The sequence below is a fragment of the Lipotes vexillifer genome, unplaced genomic scaffold (genome assembly GCF_000442215.2).
Source record: "Lipotes vexillifer unplaced genomic scaffold, Lipotes_vexillifer_v1.1 scaffold815, whole genome shotgun sequence".
NCBI classification, from domain to species: domain Eukaryota; kingdom Metazoa; phylum Chordata; class Mammalia; order Artiodactyla; family Lipotidae; genus Lipotes; species Lipotes vexillifer.
In genome coordinates this window covers 1,348,403-1,375,940 of record NW_006773723.1, presented here as the reverse complement: position 1 = coordinate 1,375,940, position 27,538 = coordinate 1,348,403, and the positions used below count along the sequence as shown (strand labels likewise).

The 27,538-nt window shown below is 37.4% G+C and overlaps 1 protein-coding gene and 1 pseudogene across 2 annotated transcripts in view; one reads left to right on the top strand and one right to left on the bottom strand.

Annotated features, from left to right (window-relative positions):
- Nucleotides 1-27,538, top strand: part of PDE7A (phosphodiesterase 7A) — a 112,192-nt gene that overhangs the window by 41,201 nt on the left and 43,453 nt on the right. Inside the window, exons 1-2 of one of the 2 annotated variants that reach the window (XM_007448469.1) lie at nt 19,470-19,685; nt 26,946-27,006. In XM_007448469.1, the coding sequence (XP_007448531.1) occupies nt 19,626-19,685; nt 26,946-27,006 (121 nt within the window). In that variant the 5' untranslated portion in view covers nt 19,470-19,625. Of the gene's footprint in view, nt 1-19,469; nt 19,686-26,945; nt 27,007-27,538 lie in introns of those variants that run through there. The other variant, XM_007448470.1, reaches the window with a different exon arrangement.
- LOC103078711 (60S ribosomal protein L39 pseudogene) lies at nt 14,223-14,380 on the bottom strand (annotated as a pseudogene).

The window sequence follows — 27,538 nt, the reverse complement described above, 5'->3', positions numbered from 1 at the left end:
AAACCCCAAAAAAAAAAAAAAAAAAAAAAAAAGAATGAAATACTTAAGAATAAATTTAACAAAAGAAGTGCAAAACATCCTCTGAAAACTACAAAACATCGAAAGAAATCAAAAATCCAAATAAATAGGAAAATACCCTATGTTCATGGATCAAAAGATGAAATACTGATAAGGTGGCAGTACTCCTCAAGTTGATCGATAGTTTCAGCCCAGAATCTCAGCTTATTTCTCTATAGAAATTGATAAGCTGACTTGAAAATTTATATGGAATTGCAGGGGAACCAGGATAGCAATAAACAATCTTTCAAAAAGACAGAACAAAGTAGGAGGACTCACACTTCCTGATTTCAAAACTTACTTCTACAAAGGAACAGCAGTCAGGACAGTGTGGTACTGGCACTTAAGCTTGCAGTACTTACCTTTTGTACTTACAGATCAATGGAATGAATTGAGAGTTGAGATAGAAACCCATGTGTCTTTGATCAGCTGAGTTTTGAGAAAAGCGCCAAAACCATTCAATGCGGAAAGAGTACCTTTTCAGTAAACTGTGGTAGAACAACTGGATAGCTAGCCGCATGCAAAAGGATGAAGCTGATCCTTATAAATTAAATTGGATCAAAGATCTCATTTTAGGAACCGAAACTATAAAACTTAGAAGAAAACATAGGGTGAATCTTTATGACTTTGGATTTGGAAAGGATTCTTTGATCTGAAAAACGCATAAGCAACAAAAGAAAAAAATAGGTACATTAGATTTCATCAAAGTTAAAAGCTATTGTACTTCACAGTACACTATCAAGAAAGTGAAAAGACAACCCACATAGTGGGAGAAAATCATACACCTAATAAGGGAGTCATTTCTAGGATAGAAAAGGAACTTGAGGGACTTCCCTGGTGGCATAGTGGTTGGGAGTCTGCCTGCCAGTGCAGGGGACACGGGTTCAAGTCCTGGTCCGGGAGGATCCTACATGCCACGGAGCAACTGGGCCTGTGCGCCACAACTGCTGAGCCTGTGCTCTAGAGCCTGCAAGCCACAGCTACTGAGCACACATGCCACAACTACTGGAGCCCGTGCTCCGCAGCAGGGGAGGCCGCCACAATGAGAGGCCCACGCGCCGCGGCGAGGGGTGGCCCCTGCTTGCTGCAACTAGAGAAGACCCGCGTGCAGCAATGAAGACCCAACACAGCCATAAATAAATTTAAAAAAAAAAAAGATAATGCAATTAAAAAATGGACCAAGGGTCTGAATAGTCTTTTCTCCAAAGAAGATATACAAATGGCCAAAAAACACATGAAAGATGCTCCAGCATCTTTTCCATCAGGGAAGTGCAAATCAGAACCACAATGAGAGATGGCTAGAATAAAAAAAATTAAGATAATAAGTCTTAGCAAGGGTGTGGAGAAATCAGAACCCTCGTGCACTGCTGGTGGGAATGTGAAATGGCACAGCCTCTTTGGGTAGCAGTTTGGCAGCTCCTCAAGATGTTAAACGTAGAGTTACCACATGACCCAGCAGTCTCACTTCTAGGTATATACCTAAGAGAAAGGAAAACCGGGCCCCACAAAAATTTGTACATGAATGTTTATATCAGTAACAGCATTATTAAATAACCAAATGGTAGAAATACCCTGAATGTTCATCAACTGATAAACAGATAGACAAAAAGTGTTAGGTCCATAATGGAATATTATTAAACAATAAAAAGGAATACATTTCTGATACATGCTACAACTTGGGTGAACCTCGAAAACATGCCAAGACACAAAATAAGCCAGACACAAAAGGTCACATTGGGTGTGATTCCATTTATATAAAATATCCAAAAAGTTGATTGCTGTAAGGATAGAAACAAGATAGGTCGTTGCTGTGGGCTGGGGGAGGGAGAATGGGGACTGACTGCTCGTAAGTATGGGGCTTCCTGTGGGGTGAGAAAAATATTATTAACAGTGGTGATGGTTGCACATATGTGCAGCTACACTGAAAACCATTGTACTGGGTATTTAAATGGGGGAATTGTATTATTTGTGAACTGTATCTCAAGAAAGCTGTTTTAAAAATCTTAACAGCATTTTATTTAGAGATTTCCTTGCAGTTTCAGAATATTTTTAAATTAATGATCCAGAATTTTGAAGGAAAAATAGTTGGAAATGTTAGTTTCAATGTATTGTCAGCAATAATATCTAAAATTTTGTCCATCTTGTTTGTCATAAATGTAAAGTCAGAAAAGTAAGCCAAAGTTGTACTAAGCATTAAAATTATAATATACAACCCCAGTGTGTTCTTACATGTTCATCTGTTAGTATAAAGCTGCTTCGTTTTAATGAAAATATATGCTGAACAGATGCATCTGAGCTTTGCCTTGCGTTTGTTTATGGAGCTTAGTTCCTTTGGTGGAGCACAGTTTTACACAAGGAACCATGCACAGGCACAAATGAAAAAAGAGAAGGTTAATTCAGAGCCCAAACTTTGCTAATCAGTAACACGTGTATGAAACAGTCATATCCATATATAGAGATGCCAGAGGATGGCCTAATTTAAGATATATGTGAAAAGATGTTACTCTGGGAGCATAAATTAATATTTTGGTAGGAGTCCCCAAAGAGTTAAAATTTAAATGTTTGAATATGTGCATTTTTTGAGAAATGACTCACATACCATAAAATTCACCCTTTTAAAATGTACAGTGTGCTTTTTAGTGTATTCACAGTTTTGCAATATTGTACACCTTCACTACGATCTAATTTCAGAACATTTTCATCACCTAAAAAAGAAACTCTACCCACAGTCATTCCTCACTCCTCCCTCCCCAGCCCCTGCAACTAGTCATCTACTTTCTCTCTGTATTTACATACGGAATATGTGCATTGTTTTTACTACAAATTTGAAATAGTTAAAAGTATCCAAGAATTAGATTAAATCTTTTTGAAGACAGAACATTTATGTTTTATAGCATTCACTTTAAATGATTGTAGGTAGTCCATATTTCACTTTAGTAATCAACCAATCAGTCCATTACGGTAATTTCCTTAAGATTATTTCCTAGAAGTGGTATGACTAGTTAAAATATTAGGTGTAGATTAAAGCCTTTTGATAAACATTGCCAAACTACCTTCCAGAAAGCTTATATCAATTTATACTCAAACAGTAATGTAAGAAAGACTCATGTAAGTTGTAAAGTATAATAATACAAGTAACTAAATTTGTATATAGGGAGAGAGGTTCATAACTGCCTTTCAATTAAATGTTTACTTGTCTAATTTTGAAAATTGTTTTCTCCTCAACACTTAAGAAACTTTTCAGTGAACAGGAGTCATAATTTTTAAATCAGTTGTACTTGAAACATTACCTCAAATTAGGAATGCAGCTGCATAGTACCAGTTTGTATTCCAGGTTCAAAACAAGAAACTCTTTATATCTTATTCATCCGTTGTAAATTGCCTGTACGTTATGTAACTGGCTCTTAATTGTTCATACAATAAATCCTTCAGCTGTATCAAATTACGTATTTCAGTTAGGTTTTTTTGTTTTTTGTTTTTTAACGCTTCCTTTGTAAATCTTGAAATAAGCCATTTGGATGGCCCAAATGACTGTTTATTTTTCTCTTTATACAACTGCATGTTGGAGATGTTAAAACTGATGTGGCTTTCCCAAGTGGAAGGGAATTTATTCCAGATAGAGGAAATGAGTTGGGTACAGGTGTGGCAGTGGTCATGTCCAGGCTCTGATCAGGAAATTGTGAGCAAATTATTTGGTTGGAATTGGGGTACATAAAGGGTGAAAATGAGATAATAAGGTTAAATTTGTGCCATAAAAGGCAAATATTAACTGGTTTTCTGTATCTTCTTGTTAATTAAAAAAAATGCTGCTAATAGGGTATAGGGGAGGATGTATGATAAGGTGCTGTGTATGCAATTTGATGAGAGGGTTAAAGATTTTGTGCTCTTTGGAGTGTCACCCCTTTTAACCTTGATCATATAGGTTTTTCTTATCATATCAGTTTTTCTCATATCAGCTTTCCCCCTCAGTTTTATCAGGGTTGTTTTTTTTTTTTTTTAAGTGATGTGATGGTGTACTGAAGGGGGCACATCTCTTTCAGAAGTGTGTGTATTTGGGTGGGGATGAAGGGGAAGGGGGAAGGGCATGCATACATGCACACCTGGCCTTATCATCCTCTGACCAGTAGTTCCTAATTGATAATGGCAAATCCCAGAAGAATCTGGGATTTGGGCAAGGGATTCATGAATCCACATGTATTTGCAATAGTAAACTTAAAAAAACAGACTCATACATATATATATATTATTATTTTTCAAATATAAGTAGATACACCTGTGATTAATTAAATACAATTCATTTAAACATAACTACTGAACTCTCAGTGTTAGATCATTGTGTATTTTCTCGATCAGTGGATATGTTTTGTATTCTTTTATGAGATGGTCAGTCACATTAGTCAGCCACAGAGGAGACATGGGAAAAGCTCACGAAGAAACAAGGTGTATTATGCTCACGGGTCCTAGAGACAGGAGCCCAGGTACGCCACACAGGGCCACGTGGGAAAACACCAGGGTGGTCAGAAGACAGGAGTGAAGGGAAAGTTAGGCCATGGCCTCTATGCAGGTTTCCTAGGGAAAGGCAAGGCAGGGCAGAGTGAATGGTTCAGAATTGGTTAATTTGAATCATTTTGCAGGCTTTGGGCTACAGGAGTGGTCCCTAGTTGCCTGGTACCTGACCCTGGGATGATTAGTTGTTTTGAGATGCAAGGGTCTGATGGAGGTCTAGCTGTGGATTGGCTGGTTTGCATAATCAAAGACATGCTGTCTTTAAGAGTTGGCTATCCCATGGAGGGGCAAGTCTCCCCAGTCAGAAAGGTTTTTAAGATGTCAAAACAGCATTATAGGACTTCCCTGGTGGTGCAGTGGTTGAGAGTCCGCCTGCCGATGCAGGGGACACGGGTTCGTGCCCCGGTCCGGGAAGACCCCACATGCCGCGGAGCGGCTGGGCCCGTGAGCCATGGCCGCTGAGCCTGCGCATCCAGAGCCGGCGTTCCGCAACGGGAGAGGCCACAGCAGTGAGAGGCCCGCGTACCGCAAAAAAAAAAAACAAAAAACCAGCATTATATGCAGATAATAATGGTATAAAGTTACACGCAGTGCAGGATGTCAGAAGAGTAACCCGTATCGTGTGGGGTGCACGGACTATTGGACACTTAGGAAGGTTAACCACCGCCTATGCCCGCCATGTTTGATCTCCAAAAGGGGTAGAATTGTGACTTAGACCCTGAATTACTTGGGCAAATTTATGATTGTTACGTGCCTGCCTGTTTTTGATGCCACTGACTGAAAATGGGCTATTACCATTGGGTAATGACTGACAAAAATTTGATAAGGGGAGCATTATGGTCAAGCTTTTACCAAGAGCAAAAACAATGAGTAAGTTAATGAGTTGTTGTTTTTTTTTTAATTCCATGGCTGTCTTACATTGTAACTTAGAGAAGCTGGTAATTTAAGTAGGAGCTAGGTTGATTGTCTGCTCTGTAGAGAGGGGAAAGCCATTTTATAGAATTTGATTTGAGTCTTTGATATGCCTGAATATATTAAAGCACTGGTTAGAGGGTGTTAAATGATTTTTAAAGGCTTATAAATTTTAGTTAATGACCCTTCCCTGGGACTGTGTTGGAGAATTGGGTAAGAACACCTCGGTGATGTTCCTGGATTATCTTTAAGCATACCTTAGCTATCTACTTTCCCATTATCCAGCTGGAGGAAGCCAAGGCTTTTAGAATGTAACTTTTGTATCAAGACTCCATGATAGGAAGGGTAGACCTCAGATTTGAACCCATGATCGCGTACGTGATCCAAAGTCTCTGCTCTCCTGGTTCAATTTTAAGAAGATGGTTGTTGGCATGAATTTCAAACTTAAGAGAATTCCAGACTTTGAGGAAAATTAGATGAAAATATTTTTCCTCTGTACTTTTTAAATAGTACTAAAATATGCCTAACATAAAATTTATTATTTTAACCATTTTTAGATGTACAAACCATCATTTCTCTCCATTTGCCCAGCTTTTTCATTGGCCACACAGAAACTGTGTACCCATTAAACAGTAATTGCTAGTCCCTTCTTTCCCAGCCCCTGGAAACCTCTATTGTGCTTTTTGTGTCTATGAAGAAAATTTCTTTGTAATGAGAGAATTTGTTGATGTTAGATGATGTAAATTAAGTTTTAAATTTCTTTGTAGAGTGTTGATTATAAAGGCATTTCTTTTGAACAGAGAAGTACCATGTACTTCAATGTAAATTAAAAGTTATTTTTGCCCTTTTAATTCTTTGCCTATTCTATTTTAAACAAAATATTATAATTATGTATGCGAGGTACAGAAGCCTTCATGTTCTCATTTTATTAAATGTAAACCAATGGTGTTAATTTAAGAGAACATAGTTCTTTTTTCTGAACCTTTTACCAAGTTGCTTTTTATACATTGTTCCACTTCGAGCTCTTTAAGGTAGCATCAGTCTTAATTGCCTTTGCAATTAAGTTCATCGAAATGGTGGCAAATTCAAAAGAGGACAATCTTTTCGCTAGCCTGCGTAAATTTGTATCATGTTCTCCTAGCTGATGGATGTCAAATTGCACATGATTTGATTTAAGCTATTTTTTTAAATGAGCACAGAATGTTATTATTATTGCTCATTGTATTCCATTAGCAGTAGTTACTGGGAGGTGCTCTGTACTTTGTCCAGACCCTGGGCTTTGGGCTTCTTTTGTTTGATATACTCAGGAGGTTGTGAAAAATGAAGAGTTCAGGTTCACCCACTCTACTTTGACCTTGCAGTGAGAGCCAGCTTCAGTGCTCTGCCCGCCTTCATGCATACCTGCTTTTCCTTAGTTTTTGCCTGAGTGCTCCTTATTTTATTACCAGCTCATGGATTCATTTCAGTAGGTATTTTCTGTATTTTCAGTTGTTTTCAATGGTAGGGTCCATTCTCTAAACTAGTCTGCTGTTGGAAATGATCCTGTGATCAAATGACTCATGTGATCTCAGAGACTTAAACCGAATCATTACAGCCACCAGGTAAATAACGATAGGAATAGGAACACAAGTTTTGTCTTGATTATTAGCTATAATTTATTCTTGGCTGCTTCCTCCAAATCAGTGTCTGTTACAGAACTGGATGGCAGAATTTTTAATATTATCTGCTATATCTTGCTTTCCTTTTGTAAAGGAACTAAGGGAGCCTAGATTGGAGGAAGGGGCTGAACCAAAAGTTCCTTCTCTGGCCTAGGTCTGGAAGAAACTATTAACAAGCCCTACAGGGGATGCAGTTTGAAATTTGTTGAGCGTTGGCCTTCTTGTCACTTGCTTTTTATATTACAGTTAAAGCTGTTTCTTACTGGCTTTAATGTTACAGAGGTATAAGAGGGAATGTTATTTATATTTATGGGTGAGAGAAAATAAACGCGTGGGGATGTGCTGTTTAGTTTGAATAGTTACCATTGGCGAGTTTTGGTCTTTTGCCCTCCCAGTCCTTTCCTCTTTGTAAGCCTGAAGATTTGGGTTTTAACCGTGTTTATCTTCTCTCCTTGAGTAATCTTACCACATGGTCTTGAGTGTTTGGGAGGGGATTACTCCCAAATCCCTTCCTCAGCTCACCACAAGCCAGACTCCTGGATGGACATTTCCACTTAGTTGTCCTTGGGGCACTGAGCCCTCTCCTGACACAGAGCACATTAGTCTCCTGAATCCTGTCACCTTTCTCTATTCCTGTGACCGCTCCCCTAAACTCAACCATCGTCTTATTCTGGATTAAGGCAGCAGCCTTCTTACAGAGCTCCTGAAGATGGAAGTCTTCCACTGTATTAATCCATTCCATCCACTGGCACCCGAAGTATTTTTTCCAAAATATAATTTATGCATCACTCTCCTAAATAAAGCCTTTCAGTGGGTTCCTTTTGTCCTTTGTACACAATTCAGACCTGTCAATATTGTTGACAGTCCTTATTCTCTAGTCTCAATCCCTTACCACTCCCACCTTCACTTTACACTGTAACCTGTACTAAACTTCCTTTGTGGGTGGGAGGGAATAGATTTTGCTCCTCTTTTTGAAATTAAACTTTATGGAGGTATAATTTATACGATGTGATGAGTTTTAACAAATGTGTACACCTATGCAGCTACTATCCCAATCAAGATACTGTGCTCTTCAATCACCCCCAGAAGCTCCCTTGGGCTCCTGCCCCAGACCACCACTACTGATTCGTTTTGCTTATTCTCGAACTTCATATAAATGGAATCATACAAAATGTAGTCTTTTTTTCCTGATTTTTTTTTCACTTAGCACAGTGTTTTTTGAGGTTTATCCGTGTCATTGCACATATCAGTAGTTTCATTTTATTGCTGAGCAGTATTCCATTGTATGGATATACCACAGTTTATTTATCCATTAATTAGTTGGATGAATGCGTTGTTACCAGCTTTGACTAGGGGCATACCTCATTTTATTGCACTTTGCAGGTATTGTGTTTTTTACAAACTGAAGATTTGTGGCAACCCTGCATTGTCAAATGATGGTTATCATTTTTTTTTTTTTTAGCAATAAAGTATTTTTAAACTAAGGTATGTACATTGTTTATTTGGACATAATGCTATTACACACTGAATAGACCACAGTATAGTGTAAACATAACTTTTATATGCACTGGGAAACCAAAAAATTCATGGGACTTGCTTTATTGTGACATTTTGCTTTATTGCAGTGGTCTGGAACTGAACATTTAATATCTCTGAGGGATGCCTATATGAATGAAGCTATGAACATTCACGTTCAGGTCATGTTGGGGACATATGTTTCATTTGCAGAGTTCTAAATGCTCCACAGCCCAACACTAGATATTGCCAGTCTTTTTAATTTTAGCTGTTCTTGTTGGGTGTGTAGTGGTATCTTGTGGTTTTAATTTTCATTAAATTTAATTTTCATTTAATTTTCATTTCTCCAGTGATTAAACATGTTGAGCATCTTTTCATGTGTGTATTAGCTATGCGTATATCTTCATATATCTTCTTTTGTGACTTGTCTGTTCAAGTTTTTAGCCTATATTTTAAATTGAATTGTGATTAAGATATGAGTTGTCATTAATATATGTATAATATATTCTGGATCAAATCCTTGGTCAGATATTTATATTGCAAATATCTGAGTCAGTGGTTTGCATTTTCATATCTTAACACTGTCTTTGAAGAGAACTTTTTAATTATAATTAAGCATAATTTTATGACTAGTGTTTTTGTATCTAGAAATCTTTACTTAACCCCAAATCATGAATATATTCTCGTACTTAGAAATTTTATGTTTTAGCCTTTATGTTTAGATATAATGATCTGTGTTAAATTTTTGTATAGCATGAGATTGCACGTTGAGATTTTTTTTTTCATAAGTTTATATAGTTTTTCCAGTGCCATTTGTTGAAAAGATTACATTTTCCCTTGAATTACTCGGGCACCTTTGTCAAATATCGATTGACCACATAAGTGTGGGTCTGTTTTTGAACTCTCTGTTGAGTTCTGATGCTCTGCGTCTGCCTTTATGTAAAAACCACATTGTTTGTAGCTTTAAATTAAGTCTTGAAATCAGGTAGTGCAAGTCCTCCAATCTTCTCTTTTCTTTCCAAAACATTTTTGGCCATTCTAGATCTTTAGTGTTTCCATATAGATTTTAGAATTTGCTTGTCAGTATCTTAAAAAAAAAAATGCTGGAATTTTAATTGGGATTGTGTTGGATTTATAGATTAACTTGAGAAAAATTGGAAACAATATTGAGCCTTCCAATCCGTAAACATGTGTATTAGTTTCCTAGGGCTGCCAAAACAAAGTATTACAAACTGGATGGCTTATAGTACAGAAATTTATTTTCATGGTTCTAGAAGCTAGAAGTCAGAAGTTAAGGTGTCATCAGGGCCATGTTCTCTCTGAAGGCTCTTGGGGAGGAATCCTTCCTTGTCTCTTCTAGCTTCTTGTGGTTGCCAGCCATCCTTGTTATTCCTTGGCTTGTAGATGCATTACTCCAGTCTCTGCCTTTGTGTGGTTGTGTGTCTGTGTCCAGATTTCTCTCTTTTTATAAGGACATGAGTTATACTGGATTTCAAGCCCACTCTAACCCAGTATACTGTTATCTTAAACTTGATTACATCTGCAAGGAACCAAGTAAAGTCACATTCATAGGTACTGGGCGTTATGACCTTGACAAATCTTTTGGGGAAAACACAATTCAGTCTTGTAACAACATGATATATTTCTCCATTTATTTAGGTCTTATAATTTTCATTGTACAGATCTTGCTCATATTCTATTAAATTTGTCTTTAAGTGTTGATGTTTGTGGATGCTATTGGAAGTAGTATGTTTTTAATTTCATTTTTCAATCATTTTTTACGAGTATATAGAAATGCAATTGATTTTTATATATCAAATTTGTGTCCTGTGATGTTGCTAAATTTTTATTAGTTCCAGAAATTCTTTTGTAGGGTTTTTATGATTTTCTATATAGATGATAATATTGTCTGCAAATAAAAGTTTTTCTACTTTCTTTCCAATTTGTATGCTGTATGTTTCTTTTTCTTGCCTTAATTCAGTGGCTCTGACTTTAAATACCATATTAAAGATGTAAAGCAGACATCCTCGTTTTTTTTGTGATCTTAGGGCAAAAGCATTTAATTTTTAAGTATGATGATGGCTGTAGGTTTTTTAATAGATGTCCTTTATCAGATGAGCGAGTTTCCTTTTATTCCTAGTTTAGTAAGAGTGTTTAGCATAAATGAGTTGAATTTTGTTCAGTACCTTTACTTTATCAGTTGAAATGATTATATGATTTTTTTAAATTCTAATATGTTGAATTACATTTATTGTTTTTTTTTGAACAGAAAACCAATTTTGGATTCTTGGGATAATCTCCACTTAGTCATAATGCATTTCCTTTTTATATATTGTTGGATTTGATTTACTAATATTTTCTTATACATCTTTGTGTCTATGTTTATGAGTGATTGGGTTTATGATTCCCTTTTGTAATGTCTTTGGTTTTGGTATCAGTTGTTTTTTTTTAGTAATTTTATTGTGATGTATCTTGGTGTGGCTTTCTTTGTGTTTCTCCTATTTGGGGTTCATTGAGCTTCTTTGATATCTGGATTAATAGTTGTCATCAAATTTGGAAAATGTTTAGGTAATTTCTGTTGATCTCTTCTGTAGCATTTAGTCTGCCGTTAAGCCCAAATGCGAATTTTTAGTTTAGATGTTATACTTTTTAGCTATAAGTGATCCTTTTTTTTTGGGTAAGTTTCAGTTTCATTTTTCATAGTGTGCATGTTTTCTTTAAAATCTTTGGATATATTTACAATAACATTGTAAAAGTCCTTAATCTACCAATTCCATCATCTTGTTCATTTCTGGGTTTTTATTGACTCCCCACCATCACCCCGTTTGGGGTCCCATTTTCTTGTTTGTTCTCCTAATTGTTAGTTTTCACTTGTCATCTTTAAAAGAGTGTTGAGTTTTGATCTGGTAAGCAATTTAGTTACTTGTGGATCAGCCTGATCCTTTTAGGCATATTTTAAGCATCGTTAGTGGGGGTCCAGAACAGTGCTGTCCAGTAGAACGTTCTGCGTTGATGGGCTACATTTGCCCTTCTCCTGTGCTGTGGCATTTCTTGGGTCGCTGTGGAACGTCCCAGGTATTTATTCTGTGAGAGCTCTTCACTGTGGTTGGTGGGGACCAGATGTTTCCCAGCTGCCCTGGAGTTGTACTTCTCCCAGCCTTGTGGTAGCTCATTCTGCACATGGCTATATAGCTTAGTATTTAGCCAAAGCCTCAAGGAGACCCAGTTTCAGACTTCTGGAGCCCGTTATCTTCACGGCTCTTCCTGTCTGGTACTCAGCCCTGCAAAATCCAAGTATTGTATCCTCCCTGAACTCCAGTCTCTGTGTCCTCAACTTTGTGAGACTTCTTGCTCCGCAGGGTTACTCTGCTCTGCTTTGGGGTTTGGTAACTGCTTTCAAGAAACCTAGGCAATTATAGGTCTCACCTTGTTTGTTTTCTTCCCCCTTCTCTCAGGGATCAAAGTCCTATCCTACTTGTCTAACATCTGAAAGCAGTGCTTCTCATAGATAGCCTAGTTCTCTAGTTGTTCATGATGGGAGTTCTAGTCCACTACCAGTTGTCCTATCATTTATTGAACCTTGTTTATATTTTTACAAACAAGCTGTGATTTTGCTTACCTCGGGTTTTTGCACATACTGCTTTTTTCTGTGCTTGGAACTCTTTCCTCCACCTCTTGTGTGACAAACTCTTACGAAATCATTTAAGAGTCAGATTATGTGTCACTTTTTCCCAGTGGTCTTCCTAGCTACCACTGAATCTTGGGTTAAGTGTCATATTTGGCACTCATAGCATCTTACATTTGCTTGTAATCGTGGTTATTTGTTATGATTGTTTGTAGTCGCCACAAAAATCTGAGCTGTGTGAAGGCAAGGACTGTGTCCATTTATGTTATATCCTTCGTGCCCAACACAGTGGAGATCTCAAAATCTCCTTGTGCGCCTCCTCCTTTCCCTTGCAGCACTATATGTGGAGATAGTACTATTCGGTGTGCCTCAAGTATACTTCAGAAATTTTTTGGGCTTCTACTCTCATTGGTTTGGAGAGGGAAACAATTGTTGACAGTTGGCGTTTCCTTTTTAAATTTGACCAATCTCTGAGAGATTAGTATTTTTCTTCTTTAGTATTTATGTTATAAATATTTTGATATATATTTACCCACAAGTAGTGGTCAGTTCGTAGTATTATTTTTAGCGTGAAGTTTTTTTCCTTACCTACAAATAGTTCTCATTTAAAAATTATCTTTTGAGATAAATACCAGTAACCACTTAGATGTTAGTAACTTTGAGGAAATCAGTATGGCTAGGTCTGTGGGGTGTGGTGGGGGATGAATTTCCCATTGAAGAACCTTTAATAACAGCTTTCTTAGAAAGGCTTCTTTGATTATGAAATCGAGTCAGGTATAGTATTGTGGGGTCTTAGAACTGGCAGAGACCTTGAAGGTCATTTTTTCTAGCCTGCTCCACAACCACCTTGACAGAGGCTAGTTTGAGGCAGCTCCTTTCAATTTCCATGGTTCTAACTGTAGAAAGTTCTTAGAAAGTAATATTGAATCAAATTCTGTTTTCCACAAACTTGTGCCCATTGGTCTACTTCCACCTTTCATAATTTCACAGAATAAAGCTGAACTCCTTGGCTTATTTTATCTTATAGCAGTTTATATATTACCCTTATCTGCATTTAAAAATGTTATGTATGAATGCATCTTCCAGTGTAATATTGAGAACTGAATTTAGTCTTATAAATATGGCCTGTACTGAGAACAGTGGAGTTGCCTTGATTTGGATACTTATCTGACTCTCAGTGCTTCCTAAGATTGCCTTTACTTACTGTCTCTTATTAATTTAGAGTTTAAACATTCTGGCCTTTTTTTTTTTTTTTAGGAAACTTGTAAACTCCGTTTCCACTGTTCCATATGCATGCAGTTTATTTTATTTTAAAATTCATACTTCATTCTCTTTTTAAGTTATTTTGTAATTAAGCACGGTGGTTTATACTTTGTGTTTTATATGCAGATATGATATGCATTTGTCCGATCTGATCCCAATAAATAAACCGTGGAACAAGACAAAGTCAGATGTAGAGTTCTGTCAGCTGCCTCTAGAATTCTTCCACCAGCTTGATATCCGGTACTTAAACTCTGGTTATGTTTGTTCAGTCAGCTAGGAGTCAGCCTAACATTGCTCTGTTTTGTTCTCAAGGATGCCTCCAGAGACTGTGTGTGCAGCCTTGCTGAAATTAAAGTGTCCGGGGTCTGTGACATTCTCCTGGTCTTATATACTAGCAGCCTAAGTCCAAACTCTACAGTTGTCATATCTACACCACTGATTTTTTTTTTTCTTCTGGAAATTGTGACCATTTCTACTTTTTCCTAATTTTTTTTTTTCCGACAAAAGGTCTCACATATTTATTACTGAGCCAAAGCACTAGTGCAGAAGCACAAAGAGAAAAATCATTTTCCCAATAAAACATGTACAGCTGTTCAGATAGTAATGATGTTCTCAGAGTGATATGGTAAGATGCAAGTGACCTTGACACAGCATAAATACGTGCACCACTTCATACGCGAGGCTCCTTACAGACCCAGCTTGGTTCTTCTCTCCAATGTCTTCTCTTGGAGTTGTACCTGATTTTATTACCAGTTTTCATTCGAATCCATTGGGGAACGGGACGATTCTGCTTTCGTTTCTTGGCCGGGAATCACTTGATCCTGAAAGTCTTTTGAGAAGACATGGTGAGGAGCAAATGCCCCTAATTTTTTTTTTTTTTTACATCTTTAGTGGAGTATAATTGCTTTACAATGGTGTGTTAGTTTCTGCTGTATAACAAAGTGAATCAGCTATACATATGCTCCCATATCTCTTCCCTCTTGCGTCTCCCTCCCTCCCACCCTCCCTATCCCACCCCTCTAGGCGGTCACAGAGCCCCAAGCTGACCTCCCTGTGCTATGTGGCTGCTTCCCACTAGCTATCTATTTTACGTTTGGTAGTGTAGATATGTCCATGCCACTCTCTCACTTCGTCACAGCTTACCCTTCCCCCTCCCCATATCCTCAAGTCCATTCTCTAGTAGGTCTGTGTCTTTATTTCTGTCTTACCCCTAGGTTCTTCATGACGTTTTTTTTTTTCTTAAATTCCATATATATGTGTTAGCATACGGTATTTGTCTTTCTCTTTCTGACTTACTTCACTCTGTATGACAGACTCTAGGTCTATCCACCTCATTACAAATAGCTCAATTTCGTTTCTTTCTTTTTATGGCTGAGTAATATTTCATTGTATATATGTGCCACATCTTCTTTATCCATTCAATTACAATACAATAGCCTGTTTCCATCTCCAGGCTATTGTAAATAGAGCTGCAATGAACATTTTGGTACATGTCTCTTTTTGAATTATGGTTTTCTCAGGGTATATGCCCAGTAGTGGGATTGCTGGGTCATATGGTAGTTCTATTTGTAGTTTTTTAAGGAACCTCCATACTGTTCTCCATAGTGGCTGTATCAATTCGCATTCCCACCAGCAGTGCAAGAGTGTTCCCTTTTCTCCACACCCTCTCCAGCATTTATTGTTTCTAGATTTTTTGATGATGGCCATTCTGACTGGTGTGAGATACTGTGAACAGTCATTCAATAAGCAAATCTCTGAGTTCTTTTAATATCATAAACTGTAGTTTTCTGGACCAGAAGACTTGAATGTTTGTAAAAGGTCAGGGTGTTTTTATTATTGAATACCTACTTCATACCAAGACTAATCACATGTTCACTGCCGTTAATTACTATCCAACGGAAAACTTAATTCAGAACTCTAAATCAGTATGACACAAAGGTCTTAATTAAGTGGTAAAACTCCCATGTTACCATAGTTTTAAAATAATTTTTGTTACTTATCAAGGATTAATTTTTTTGGTCAGTTTCATATCTCTTGAAATTCATAACATTTGAAAAATAATAAGCTCCGATATGTGGTTTTTAGTAATAGAAATAAAAAACCCGCCCTGATTTACTATTTGGTATTAAAATTGGTTGGAATTCAAAATGATAAAAGCGCAGTTGGAAGGTTTAGACTATAGTATTCACATTTTTCTATTATAAATTTGGTTATAATTTCCAACAGACACTACATTTGTATAAAGAACTCTGGGATAGGCTCTTCTTGTCAACAGGATTCCAAAATTATAGACACTGATGTCAATGCAGATGAGGTTAGCCTAATTTGGTCAAGAGAAGGACATGCTGAGTCTCTATATGGATAGCTAAAGGCTCTTGCCAAGATTGACAGGTGTCCTGTGAGTGGCAGAGAGCCCCAGGGATAAAATTTGCGCTTGGATTACTTCTCTTAAGACACAGTGATCAAAGCTGTACCTTTTCCTTCTATTGATCATGCTCTTAAAATAGTGAGATTTGCTTTTAATACCCTGACTGTTCGGATATTACTTTTATAAGCCCCAGCAAGGTAAAGAGTTTTATACTTTTTTCTTATAGTATTAAATTCTGTTTTCATAAAGCTTAGCTGTCTCCTGTGCATTAATTTTTCTAGTATAGTCAAGTGATTTTTTTTGTAGCTCTGTCATGTTTCACTAAGGCTTTGAGACAGGTGAGAAGAGTTAATGTAAAAGAATACATTTGTTATTATTGTAAAAGGCAACTATTTCTTTATGGGATAATAAATTATTTTATATTTAGAAAGATTAATTTTAAGATAATTTTCTAAGAAATAGACATAATATTGTAAAGGAGTGTTAATACAATTTGATGACAGCTTTTTGTTTCTGTTTCGTCTTATTGAAAATTTTTTATTAAGAGAAGTCTTATACTTTATCAAGATAAATTAGTGATAAATATTTCATATCTCAGAATAGGAAAAAGTTTTAAAGCCATTAGGTCCGTGCCATTAGGAAAGGTAAGTGTACTGTTTTAAGAAAAACTTGTATTGCCTGAGTTTTTTTGTGAGATTTGAGTGATGTAAATGTGTCATCAGCAACGAAGGAGCTATGATTTTAGGCATAAACTTAGTAGCTATTTCTATTCAAATAGGAAATTTCTGATCTGGAAGGACTGTGTCTTGATTATCTCTGTATTTCAGTGTCAGACATACAGTAGATATTTAAGAAAGGGGATGCTGGGGGACCATTTTAGGGAGCCAGCCTATATTCACTGGTGTGAAAAATGACCGTAGCCCTACCAGGCCTCAGGAGAGGTTCCCAGGGCACTGGGCAAGCACAGCACACGTTGCCCTCATGAACCATGTGATTTCAGTTAAGCCCAGAGTTGGGGTGGAGCTGGAGTGGTTAGGTCATGATCATTGTTAGGTCTTAATTATTTAATTTGGACTTGGCTAAATGTTATTGAGAGCCTGCTATGAGCGAGGTATTCTTTTACAGATGTTATTTAACTCCTGTGAAGGGAGGAAAGCAAGGCCCTTACAGGTGGTGATTCACCCAGGTTCACTCAGCTCTTGGCAGTACAGCTGGGAAATAAACCCAGGCTCTTGACTCCCAGTGGAGTTTTGAGATGGTGGGATAATCTCGACAGAAGTTCATTTAAATGAGAGAATTTATAGGACTGCCTTTCTTTTTTTCCTGTGTGTCTTAGTTCTGATTCTTTCCCTCTTCCCTTGTTCAATACTTCACTTGTATTTATTTACTTCTTTTTGGCTCCGCCCTGCCACACGTGAGATCTAGTTCCCTGACCAGGGGTCGAACCCGCGCCTCCTGCCACAGAAGCGCGAAGTCTTAACCACTGGACCACCAGGGAAGTCCCAATCCTCCACTTTTAGACGAAAAGCAAGTTGAGATTCTTGACCTCACCACCATTAACCAAAAGGGCATTTATCAAAACGTACCAAAAATAACAGGATCGTGTTTGCTTCGTAGAACTCAACTTTTCGAGCAGCTGACTGGCTGGGAGCTGTGAGGATAGGAAGTATTTCTGGGCTGGGCATCGAGGTGGTAGGCTAATTTGGAGAGTGCAGCCCAGGCTAGTGCGGCAGATAACGAATGATGACGACCAGCAGTTCTCCTGAGGGTGGAGCTGATTACATTTGGCTGCTCTGACCTGTTCCTGGGCATCCTTTGAGTTTGCCGGCTGGAACCTTACTGCCCAGAGAGTAATCCAAGACCCTGACAATCTCATGTCACACCTAGTTTCATGACAGACTAAAAAAGTTATCTCCATTTGTGCAAGGATTAGCATTACAGCTTGTTAGTTCAGTAGAAAGAAGAGGTATATATATATATATATATATATAAAATGTATAAGGTGTAGTGGGAAATGTATGGCCATATGTTATGTATAGCTTCAATTTAGAAAAATTGTGATGTGCATCTGTAATTTGAGTTTATGCCTCATTTTGACAGGTGGAGAATTAACTTTAAAAAAAAAAAACTCTTCCTACTGAGGATTGGATAATGAAAACAGCATTGGTATTTGAACTATTTGGGCTGTTTTCAAATATTTTAGAACCGTCATGTGGGTACCGCCACTAGGCAGATGCCTTTGTCTCACCGTGAACTGCAGCCCGTGACGTAGTCCTGTCGCATCCTGAGTGTTTCCCAGCCCGTCCACGTCCCGCCCCCCGCCCCCAGCACAGTCCGTGAGCGCCTCTCCTGGGCCTCCGCTGTGGCCTCCTGACCGCCCCCCAGCCCCTACCCCAGTGAGCTGCCCTTGACCAAAACCTGCTGAAGTCTCCAGCAGGGTGGGATTAGCTTTTAGGACGCAGACGAAGCCCCTTCTCGGGGCCTGCACTGTGGGGTCCCACAGCCTGCACTGCAGCCTCCTCTGCTCTTCTTCCCGAATCTTCTGCTTGTCTTTGTTGTGCGTTGTCATGTCTGTGAGGATCATTCTTCCCATCCTCTTCGTGTTCTTGCCCTTGCAGTTCAGCTCAGGGACATTTCAGGGCCTCTGGGAAGAAGCCCCTGACCTCCTAACCAGGTCAGACCCGGGGCTTTGTTGGCGGTTCCCGTCGTAGCTCCATCGTACTTGTTTCCGTTGCAGTTTTGTATTTACTTGCAGACTTCGATTAACGTAGACTGACTAAACTGTAAGTTTCGGGAGGGCAGGAGCCCTTTCCGTTTTCACTCAAAGATTATACCCCTGGCGTCCAGCAAAGGGCCTGGTACCTAGTTGCAGCTTAATGAATACTCGCATGAAAGTTTCATGAAAGGCTTTTTCTCTGCTGGCTGCTGTGAGAGATCATGAAGATGAATAGAGGCCCACTTTGCTTTCACCGAGCTCACTCACAGCCGAGAGAAGAATGAGACGTGTGACACAAATATTATCATGTAAGCTAGATTGCAAGCCGGGCTTAGAAATAGTGTACTTTTAATTGCTTGAAAAATGCGGATAGGCTGGCCTTTGTCAATAAATCCATAATAAGTGAATTATAATGTTAAATAGCACAACATTATCTATGAAAGCCCCTAGCATTCATAAAGTAATCCTAGCTCTAAAGGAAATAGAGTTGACCAATTCAGTATTTAAAGTTGAAAAAATAGAGTAAAATGCATTGATATTTTTAAATGCCAGGACGTTATACCTGTGACACTGGTCTCCGTGGAGGAAATGAGGAAATTTTTAGTACTGCCAAACATTTTTTGGAAGTTATTTGAAAGCATTCCTGGTGTTAAGGTCGGGGAGGTGCTTGGGCCCAGCTGGAGACCTCGTTTGCCTACATTTTGTGAGACTGTTAGGTTAGCGCTCACGAAGGCGTTTCCTCCCCTCTTCCAGCTTTACTGACTCTCCTTCCCCAGCCCTGGGCTGTGGCATTAACCACGCGCTGGTAGGAAGGCCGGCTGGCAGCATTTTCTCAGAGAGTCAGGTGACCCTTGTTTGAAGGCAGCTGCGGGAGGTTCAAGGCAGGCAGTGTCCCCTCTCTTCTGCCTCGGGACAGCTGGTTATTGTCAGATCCTAACAAATCTTCCTTGCTCATTGCTCTCTGGGAGAGGAGGGAGGCTATGCAGGGGGCTTTTCATTGATCCAATGGGAATTACATTGATCTGGTGTCTGGCCTTGGTTCTTATCAAGTGGATCGCCTCTAAGGTAGGCCATCTTTATTTTTAGGATTGTGGCATTAATCATTAGTGTATATATGGGTAGGAATGAACTTGCTACTCAGATTTCTTCTCCTTTTGCTTCAGTTTTATTTCTCTGATTAAAAGAGCTCCACGTTTTACCTGTCAGCTGAGAAGCTTGAGATACTGCATGTAATTTTTATTCTTCTCCCACCTATTCCTCCTGAAGGGCTTTTTATGGTATCATTCCTTGGTATCGAGGTAGCTTTCCTCAGGATCATTCCTTTAAAGAAGTTTTTACACTTAAAGAAGTTCAGCTTTTAAGATTATGGAATTAAACAGTTTAGACATTTGGTGCACATATTTTAAACATTCTCTTCTGGAGATAGCAAATTTACTGTTGCTTATAAATTTAAAGTATAGTTATTGAGGATTTCTAAACAATTAAAAACTTTTTAAAAACGAAATACCACTGTCTCTCATGTTCTCACTTAAGGTCTTCCTGCTGTGGAAATATATGCCTTAACTTTATTTAATATGTTGAAAAGAGTAAGATTATTATATATATTGTTTTTAAATTTGGATTCCAAATATCGGGCTTAAGAAATGCTTGCTATAGTATTTCATCAACTGAATCTAGCATTCCGTATTAAGTTGTCTTCATTATTCCCTATTAAAATTATGCTATGATTAAAAAAAAAAAAAGAAATGCTTGCCAGAATGCTAGCCATTTGCCATCCGAATGAGAGTCCAAAGTAGGAAATACTTAAGATTATACTATTTGAAATTATTTTTCTATACTTGCTTAAAAATGATGGTCTTTCATCCACCAGGCAGCTTTTGTCTTCCTTTATTAAGAAATTGAAAAGTGTGAATAGTAACTTAAAATGTATAAGGCCATCGCTGTTTGCTAATAAGCAACACAAAAGCTTCTTTTATGTTTCTTCTTAAAGCGAGGTTTGAATCCCTGATAATGTAATGTTTTTCACATTTAAGCATATTGTTTTAAGCATAATTGTCTTTTTCTTGAAGCAGTCCTGTTCTCTTAGTGAATACGGTTGAAGAAATCTCTTAAAAACAGTGCACTCAGATTTTTTAAATCTTGTGTTTTGTAAGTTAAGAATGAATTTTGTTTCACTCACACCAATTTACTAATTGTTTTTAAAGGATTAGCTTGCCAAGTTACTGAATGAAGGTCAAGTTAATATTAATAATGCATTAGTTGAATTGTGGATGTTTTCAGAGATTTTTTTTACTTTTGTTATAACCACCAAAATATTTAAATTATGTTTTTAAACAAAAAGAATGCTAGTATTTTAAGAGTGTAATTTTTTTTTTCTAATATATTGTTTGCATAGGGAAGAGGATTGGGAAGGATAGTGTTCAATGGATGGATTCGTACTTGGATAGGCACTCAGGTGCGAACGCTTTCCTAGCATATGTAAGATGAATACGGTCTGAAAAAGCTCACTTTACTGCATCAGAGAAAACTGCTTTCAGAACTTTGGGCTTCATCTTTTGTAGTGTGTTACCGTTTTTGTAACGTTACCCAAAAATGTATTTAGTGCTGTTGTGTTTAAGCCCTGTGACCTGTTTACTAATCTCCAAAACCCGGCGTATAAGACCTGCCTCACAGAGGTCTTGTGCGGGTAAGTGAGGTTTTGTTTGAAAGCACTTGGAGCATTTTCTGGCGCAGAGTAGGAGCTCAGCAAGGAGTTAATATATCATTACTTCACCATCTAAGGGAAAATACACACGCCTTTGCACAATAGATTATTTTACTGGAAAACCCAAACAAGATAAAAACCATAGCACTTAAGATATCTTTGCTCAGTTTTAAAACATGTCTGTCTTGGGAATTCCCTGGCAGTCCAGTGGTTAGGACTCGGCGCTTCCACCGCCCAGGGTGCGTGTTTAATCCCTGGTTGGGGAACTAAGATCTCATAAGCTGCGCCAAAACAAACAAAAAAAAACATGTCTGTCTTTAAAAGTTATGTATTAACCAATATCAGGAACAACTTTTACGCCTTTTGTCATTTACCTTGTAAGTCAGATCTTTTGCGGAAGAGCCGCGATTCACCCCGATGCAAGATTGAGTGTCTTACCAGGGCACTCAGAACTCCTGTCTGTGTGGTGGTGGATCCTTTGGAACCTTAGAGTTTAACTTGTTTATGCTGTGGCTGTCAGTTTCTGATTAGCTGGGCCTCACCCGTGGTTTGACTTACACTAGTTTGCTTTATGAGCTGTTCCCAGGATGGCTAAATTTAGAAAAGTCATGAGTAGAAGCTTCTCAGTTGTTTCCATTCACTGGTGAGGTGAGGTGGGAATGTGGATGATAGCCCCGAGTGTTTTATGACTGACAGTGTGACACGGGAATTTGATTAAATTTGTTTTACTGTCTTTATTAAAAACAATTTTGCTAGTATATGGCTTTAAAAATGATAGTCTTTTACAAAGATATATGTTAAGTCTGTGCTGCAGTCTTGGTGTATAAAGCACATATAATTATTTTTTAAAGTAACATTCTAACATGGAAATCAAATTTTTAATGTTATAATTTATAGTATATTTATCCAAAAAGAGTTACTTTAGATTGTTTTACCTAGACTGTTTACAGTTTAATAATATTCATTTAAATATTGGTCTGTGAGGCAATAAATGAGTAAATTATGACTCAGAATGTATTCATTGATGGGTCCACCTTTTTTTTAAGTCCATTCTTAAAAAATTTTTCTGTTAGCTCATTTGGATTTGTTTCATGAGAGTTGTGTCTTGCAGGTTAGGATAGCATTTGAGCTAAGTATTTGTGGACCAGGCTTTCTTAAATTAGTAATGAATAAAATAACTTGAATATTTTGCACATCCCAAAGTAATTTGTTAAAATATATTAAAATAAAATTCTATCCTTTTTGCCAAGTTTTTGTAATGGTTAACTAATACAGACCCTAAGTTAGTGCCTCTATGACTAAGTCTAAAGTGATTACCTTAAAATAAATTTAGTGTCACAGTTATAATCTAGATTATGTTCATTACCCAGCTATTTACTTATACTATTTTAACAGCTGATGTTAGTCTTTCTCAGTCCTTAAAGTGATAAATGAGACTTTACCTTTCTAATTAGTGGCTCTTTTAGTAAATACCCTTCCCCCCATTAAAAAAAAAAAAAAAAAGGCAACCCTTCTCCTAAAGAGAACTGTTAGAGATAACAGGTTAAAATGTATTTTAACAAGCTATTTACCCAATTTGATTGGATACTAGTGGGTTGATAGGTCCTGACGGTGACAAACTATTGCATAATTATATCTGTGGTTTCATGAATATGATTTGGCCGATAGAAATATTTATCTCCACATATGTGCTCTCCAGACTACTAGGTTTTCCTCTAATATGGTGGTATTAAGGGGAGTCTTGAAATCTAATAAGATAAGTATCTTAGGGTAGAGATGGGAACAGCAGGTGTGAGTCGTGCCTTTTAATACCAAGTGATTACAGTGGCTGTTTGCTCCAGAATAAGTAGTTTACCATGAAACACTGCAGGAGTCTCAGGGTCTTCTGTTGGTGGAAGACACTAACTTTATTAAGCATGATGCTGCCAGGAGTGTGTTCTGTATGATTTAGTCCCTTGGGTTTTGAGATCATCCATTTCTTTGTAGATTTCTTTGTAGTACATTCTTACTGTAGCTTTAAATTTTAGTTCGATGTATTTTGTGAATATATAATAACTACACATGCTACAAAATTCAAAAGATATTCATTGAAAAGTCCTCTTCCTACCCTTGTATCTGTCCTTCAGCTTCCCTGGAGGCGGCCAGTGTTGAAAATTAGAATTTTATTTTTGCTTGTGATTTGTGTTCCTTTTATATTTCCTGAACTGGTGGGGTTTTTTGTTTGTTTGTTTCAGGATACATTAAGTCATAGCAGTTTAATTGATGTTTTTCTCTTAAATGATAAGCACCGAGGAGATAATAACAATGATTTGGGGAGCTATTTTGCATACTAAATCCAAATGAGGGCTTTAAATACAGTAACTTTTCTTTATAATAACAGTAAAAAAAAAAAAGATTATTTTTCCTTGAGATTTCTAGGTATATGTTGAAGAGTTGTAAATTTCATGCCAGGGGTTTGTGAGGAAAGAAGATCATTAATATGTAAGAATACCATCTCATTTCCTTAATATGTATTTTGTTAATGAAGTCAGGCATTTTTTCTTGTGTTTATTAGTTTATTATTTCTCTTTCTGTGAGTAGTGTATTTATGTCCTACCTGTTTTTCTACACTATTATTCATTCTGTAATTGATTTGTAAGACACTTTTTTCTCCCTTCATTTTTAGGTGTAGCAGGGAAAAATCAGCCCTTTGTCGTATCTGTTGAACTCATTTTTCTTCGTTTGGAGTTTGTCTTTTGCCTATGTTTATGGTATATTTTGCCATATACATAATTTAACGTTTATGTGGCCAAATTGATTTGTTTTTCATGACTTCTGGATTTTATAGAACAGTTAGAAAGGCCTTTCCTTGTTAAGATTTCTTTTTGAGTCGTTATTTAAATTAAAAAAAACTTTACTGAAGTATAGTTGATTTACAGTGTTGTGTTAGTTTCAGGCGTACAGCAAAGTGACTCAGTTATACATATATATATTCTTTTTCAGATCCTTTTCCATTATAGGTTATTATAAGATATTGAATATAGTTCCCTGTGCTATACAGTAGGTCCTTGTTGTTATTTGAGATTTTTTTTTTAATACAGTTATGTTTTCTTCTAATATTTTCATGCTTTTGTTTTACATTAAAACTTCTGTTCCATGTGTAATTTATTTTGGAGTAGGAAGGTAATAATACAACCTTATGTTTTTCCAGATAACAGCCACTTACTCTAACATTTTAAATCAAATAATTAACTAGATTTCTTTTTTTGGCCGTGTCACACAGCTTGTGGGATCTTAGTTCCCTGACCAGGGATTGAACCCCAGCCCTCGGCAGTGAAAGTGCTGAGTCCTAACCACTGGGCCGCCAGGGAATTTCCTCTCCACAGATTTTAGATCCTTTATCTAGCATATACAAAATTTCTGTATATTCTTGGATTTGATTCTAGATTCTCTGTAGTGTCACACTACTTTCTGATAGCTCATGACGCTAGTTCTGTTTATTTTTTAAGAATTTGCTTGCCTGTTTATTCAGCTAATATTATTGCTTACATTAAATGTGCTGGGCACTATTCTAAATGTTGGGATTTATTCTGTATCTGGGGATACAGCATTGAACAAAGTCTCTGCCTCCACAGAGCTTAGATTCTGGTATGAGGTTTGGTTAATTTTATCTTCTAGATGTTTAGTTTGTCTTTATATCAATTCTGTTGTTCCTTAATTTATTCATCAGCTTAATTTGTAAATGATTATTCACTATTTACAATAAGTACATTTATCATTTATTTACCAAATATTTATTTAGCATCTACTAAATAATAGTAGTTTTTAGGGCCAAGGACACAGTGGTGAATAAGTCAGACATGGTTCTGGCTCTTGTGGAGCTTTTGTTTTAGAACAAGCTAACAAGAGTAGGTCAGCTCGGTGTGCTGTACAGAGAATGAACGTAGGGACTCTGGGGAGGGTGACTCCCTGGTGACTTCAGGTCTGGTAGTCTGGGACTGCCTCTCTGAAGAGATGACATTTCGTCTGGAACCTGAGAGGTAAGAAGGGAACGATGATGCAGTGATCCTGGACAGAACAGCAGGTATCAAGGCTGTGCGTGTGGCGTGGTTGAGGAAGGGTAAGGCGGCCAGGGTGGCTGACTCTTAGTGGTAGAAAGAGGGCGGTAGGACAAGAGGACTGAGGGGTAGGCAGATGATGGAGAGTTAGGTGTTTGGAGTTTATTCCAAGTGTAGTGGGGGCCATTGGAGGACTTCTGAGCAGTAGCTGGAATGTTCACTCTTGCTTCTGCGTGAATGGACTGGGGGCCAAGGGATGCAGCAGGAAAACCAGTCAGCAGGGCAGAACATTGCAGGAGACCAGGTGAGAGATGCTATTGCCTGAGACAGAACGAAGAAGTGGAGATTGAGGAAGGGAGATGAGTGTGAAGGAGTTGGCAGAACTTGCTGAGGGTGTTTCAGGTCTTACAAAGGTGTCTTTTGGTTTTTTTGCCTTTGGTTTTTTATGGTAATTATATTTAAAATATTTGCAATACTCGTTATTTTTTATAGTGGCTTTATTGAGGTATAGTTCATGTACCATACAATTCACCCATTTAAAGTGGGTGATTTTTTTTTTTAATTCAGTGCTTTTTGGTATATTCAGAGTTGTGCAGTCATTACCACAGTTAATTTGAGAACGCTTTCATCATTGCAGGTAGAAACCCTGTGAACATTAGCATTCATTCTCCAGTTCCCACCAACTCTCCCACCTCTAGGCAACCACCAGTCTACTTTCTGATTCTGTGGATTTGCCTGTTTGGGATATTTCATATAACTGGAAACATATGCTTTGTGGTCCTTTGTGACTGGCTCCTTTCCCTCAATATACTGTTCTCAGGGTTCAACGATGCTGTAACATGTATCAGTACTTCAGTCCTTTTTATGTCTGAATAACAACACTAGATACTGAATACTGAATAATATTGTACGGCTATACCACATTAGTTGGTAGACATTTGGATGGTTTCCAGTTGGGGGCCATTATGAGTAATGTTGCAAGATACTTTTTATACCTGTTTATTTTTAAGCCCAAAATATATTTTTAAATCTGTTCTCTTTCAGTGCACCCCATTTTTTGTTTTACTCAGATTTCTTTGAGTACGCTAATTACATTTTTTAAATTCTCTTATTTCTTGTAGCTTCTGGGCCGTTTGGTTTTTCATTTTGTTCCATTTATTTCTAGCCAAAGAGTTTCTTCAAGTGTCTGATGATCCTTGTTTGCTTTATTCATTCATGTTTGGATGAAGGGAATAGTGAAGTAGCTGAACTGTGTCCCTCCATCAGTTCCGACTCTACCGCTGCAGACGCTCTCTCTTCAAGTCGGCTTGTGTGTGATGTACTCTGACATTAAATTTCCACCTACTGTGTTCCTCACTCTGTATCCACTTCTCCAACAGTGCTCAATCATATTGTATTATAATTATTTCTCTTCCTCACAACTAGAGATTTCAAGAGCAAATGCTGTATTTAATTTCATTTTGTATATCCCAACTTCTCTTGCACAGTGTGTCACAAAAACATAATAAATACATGTTTGTTGAATTGAATTTTATATCACATTTTAAATTATCATGCATTAAAATGTGTGTTCTTTTTTTCTAGAGGCGTGGAGCTATCTCCTATGACAGCTCTGATCAGACTGCGTTGTACATTCGTATGCTAGGTAAGAATTATTTATTTTGCACCAATATCAGTTAATTTTGCTATCTGCTCTTATTCAAGATCAGGATATCTTTCATTAGGTAGCTTTTCATCACTGTTTGCAGCAGAAATGACCTATTACGCTGAAGTTGAGTCTAGAAGCCAAAATTAATATGATGTGAATAAAGAGGGGCATCTTAGAGTTTGGGTAATTGAGAAATCTCTGGCTTAATAACTGGGACTCTGTGATTAGTATACAATTTTAAGTTGCATCCTCATTATTCTTCATAAAAAGAGTCTTAGATTTGTACAGTTGCTGAATACTGAACGGTAACATGAACAAAGACGAGACCGTGAATTACCTGATCGCATAGTCCTGTCACTGGATGTGTTTGTTCTCAGTTGGCTGGTGAGAAGGCCATTTGTCTTCTCCTAGTCTCAGTTCTTAAATCTTTAATGTATTACTCAAGTCCAGAGGGTGAAATGAATTTGATATGTGTATATATACACATATAATTGATATATATATATATATATATATATATATATACACA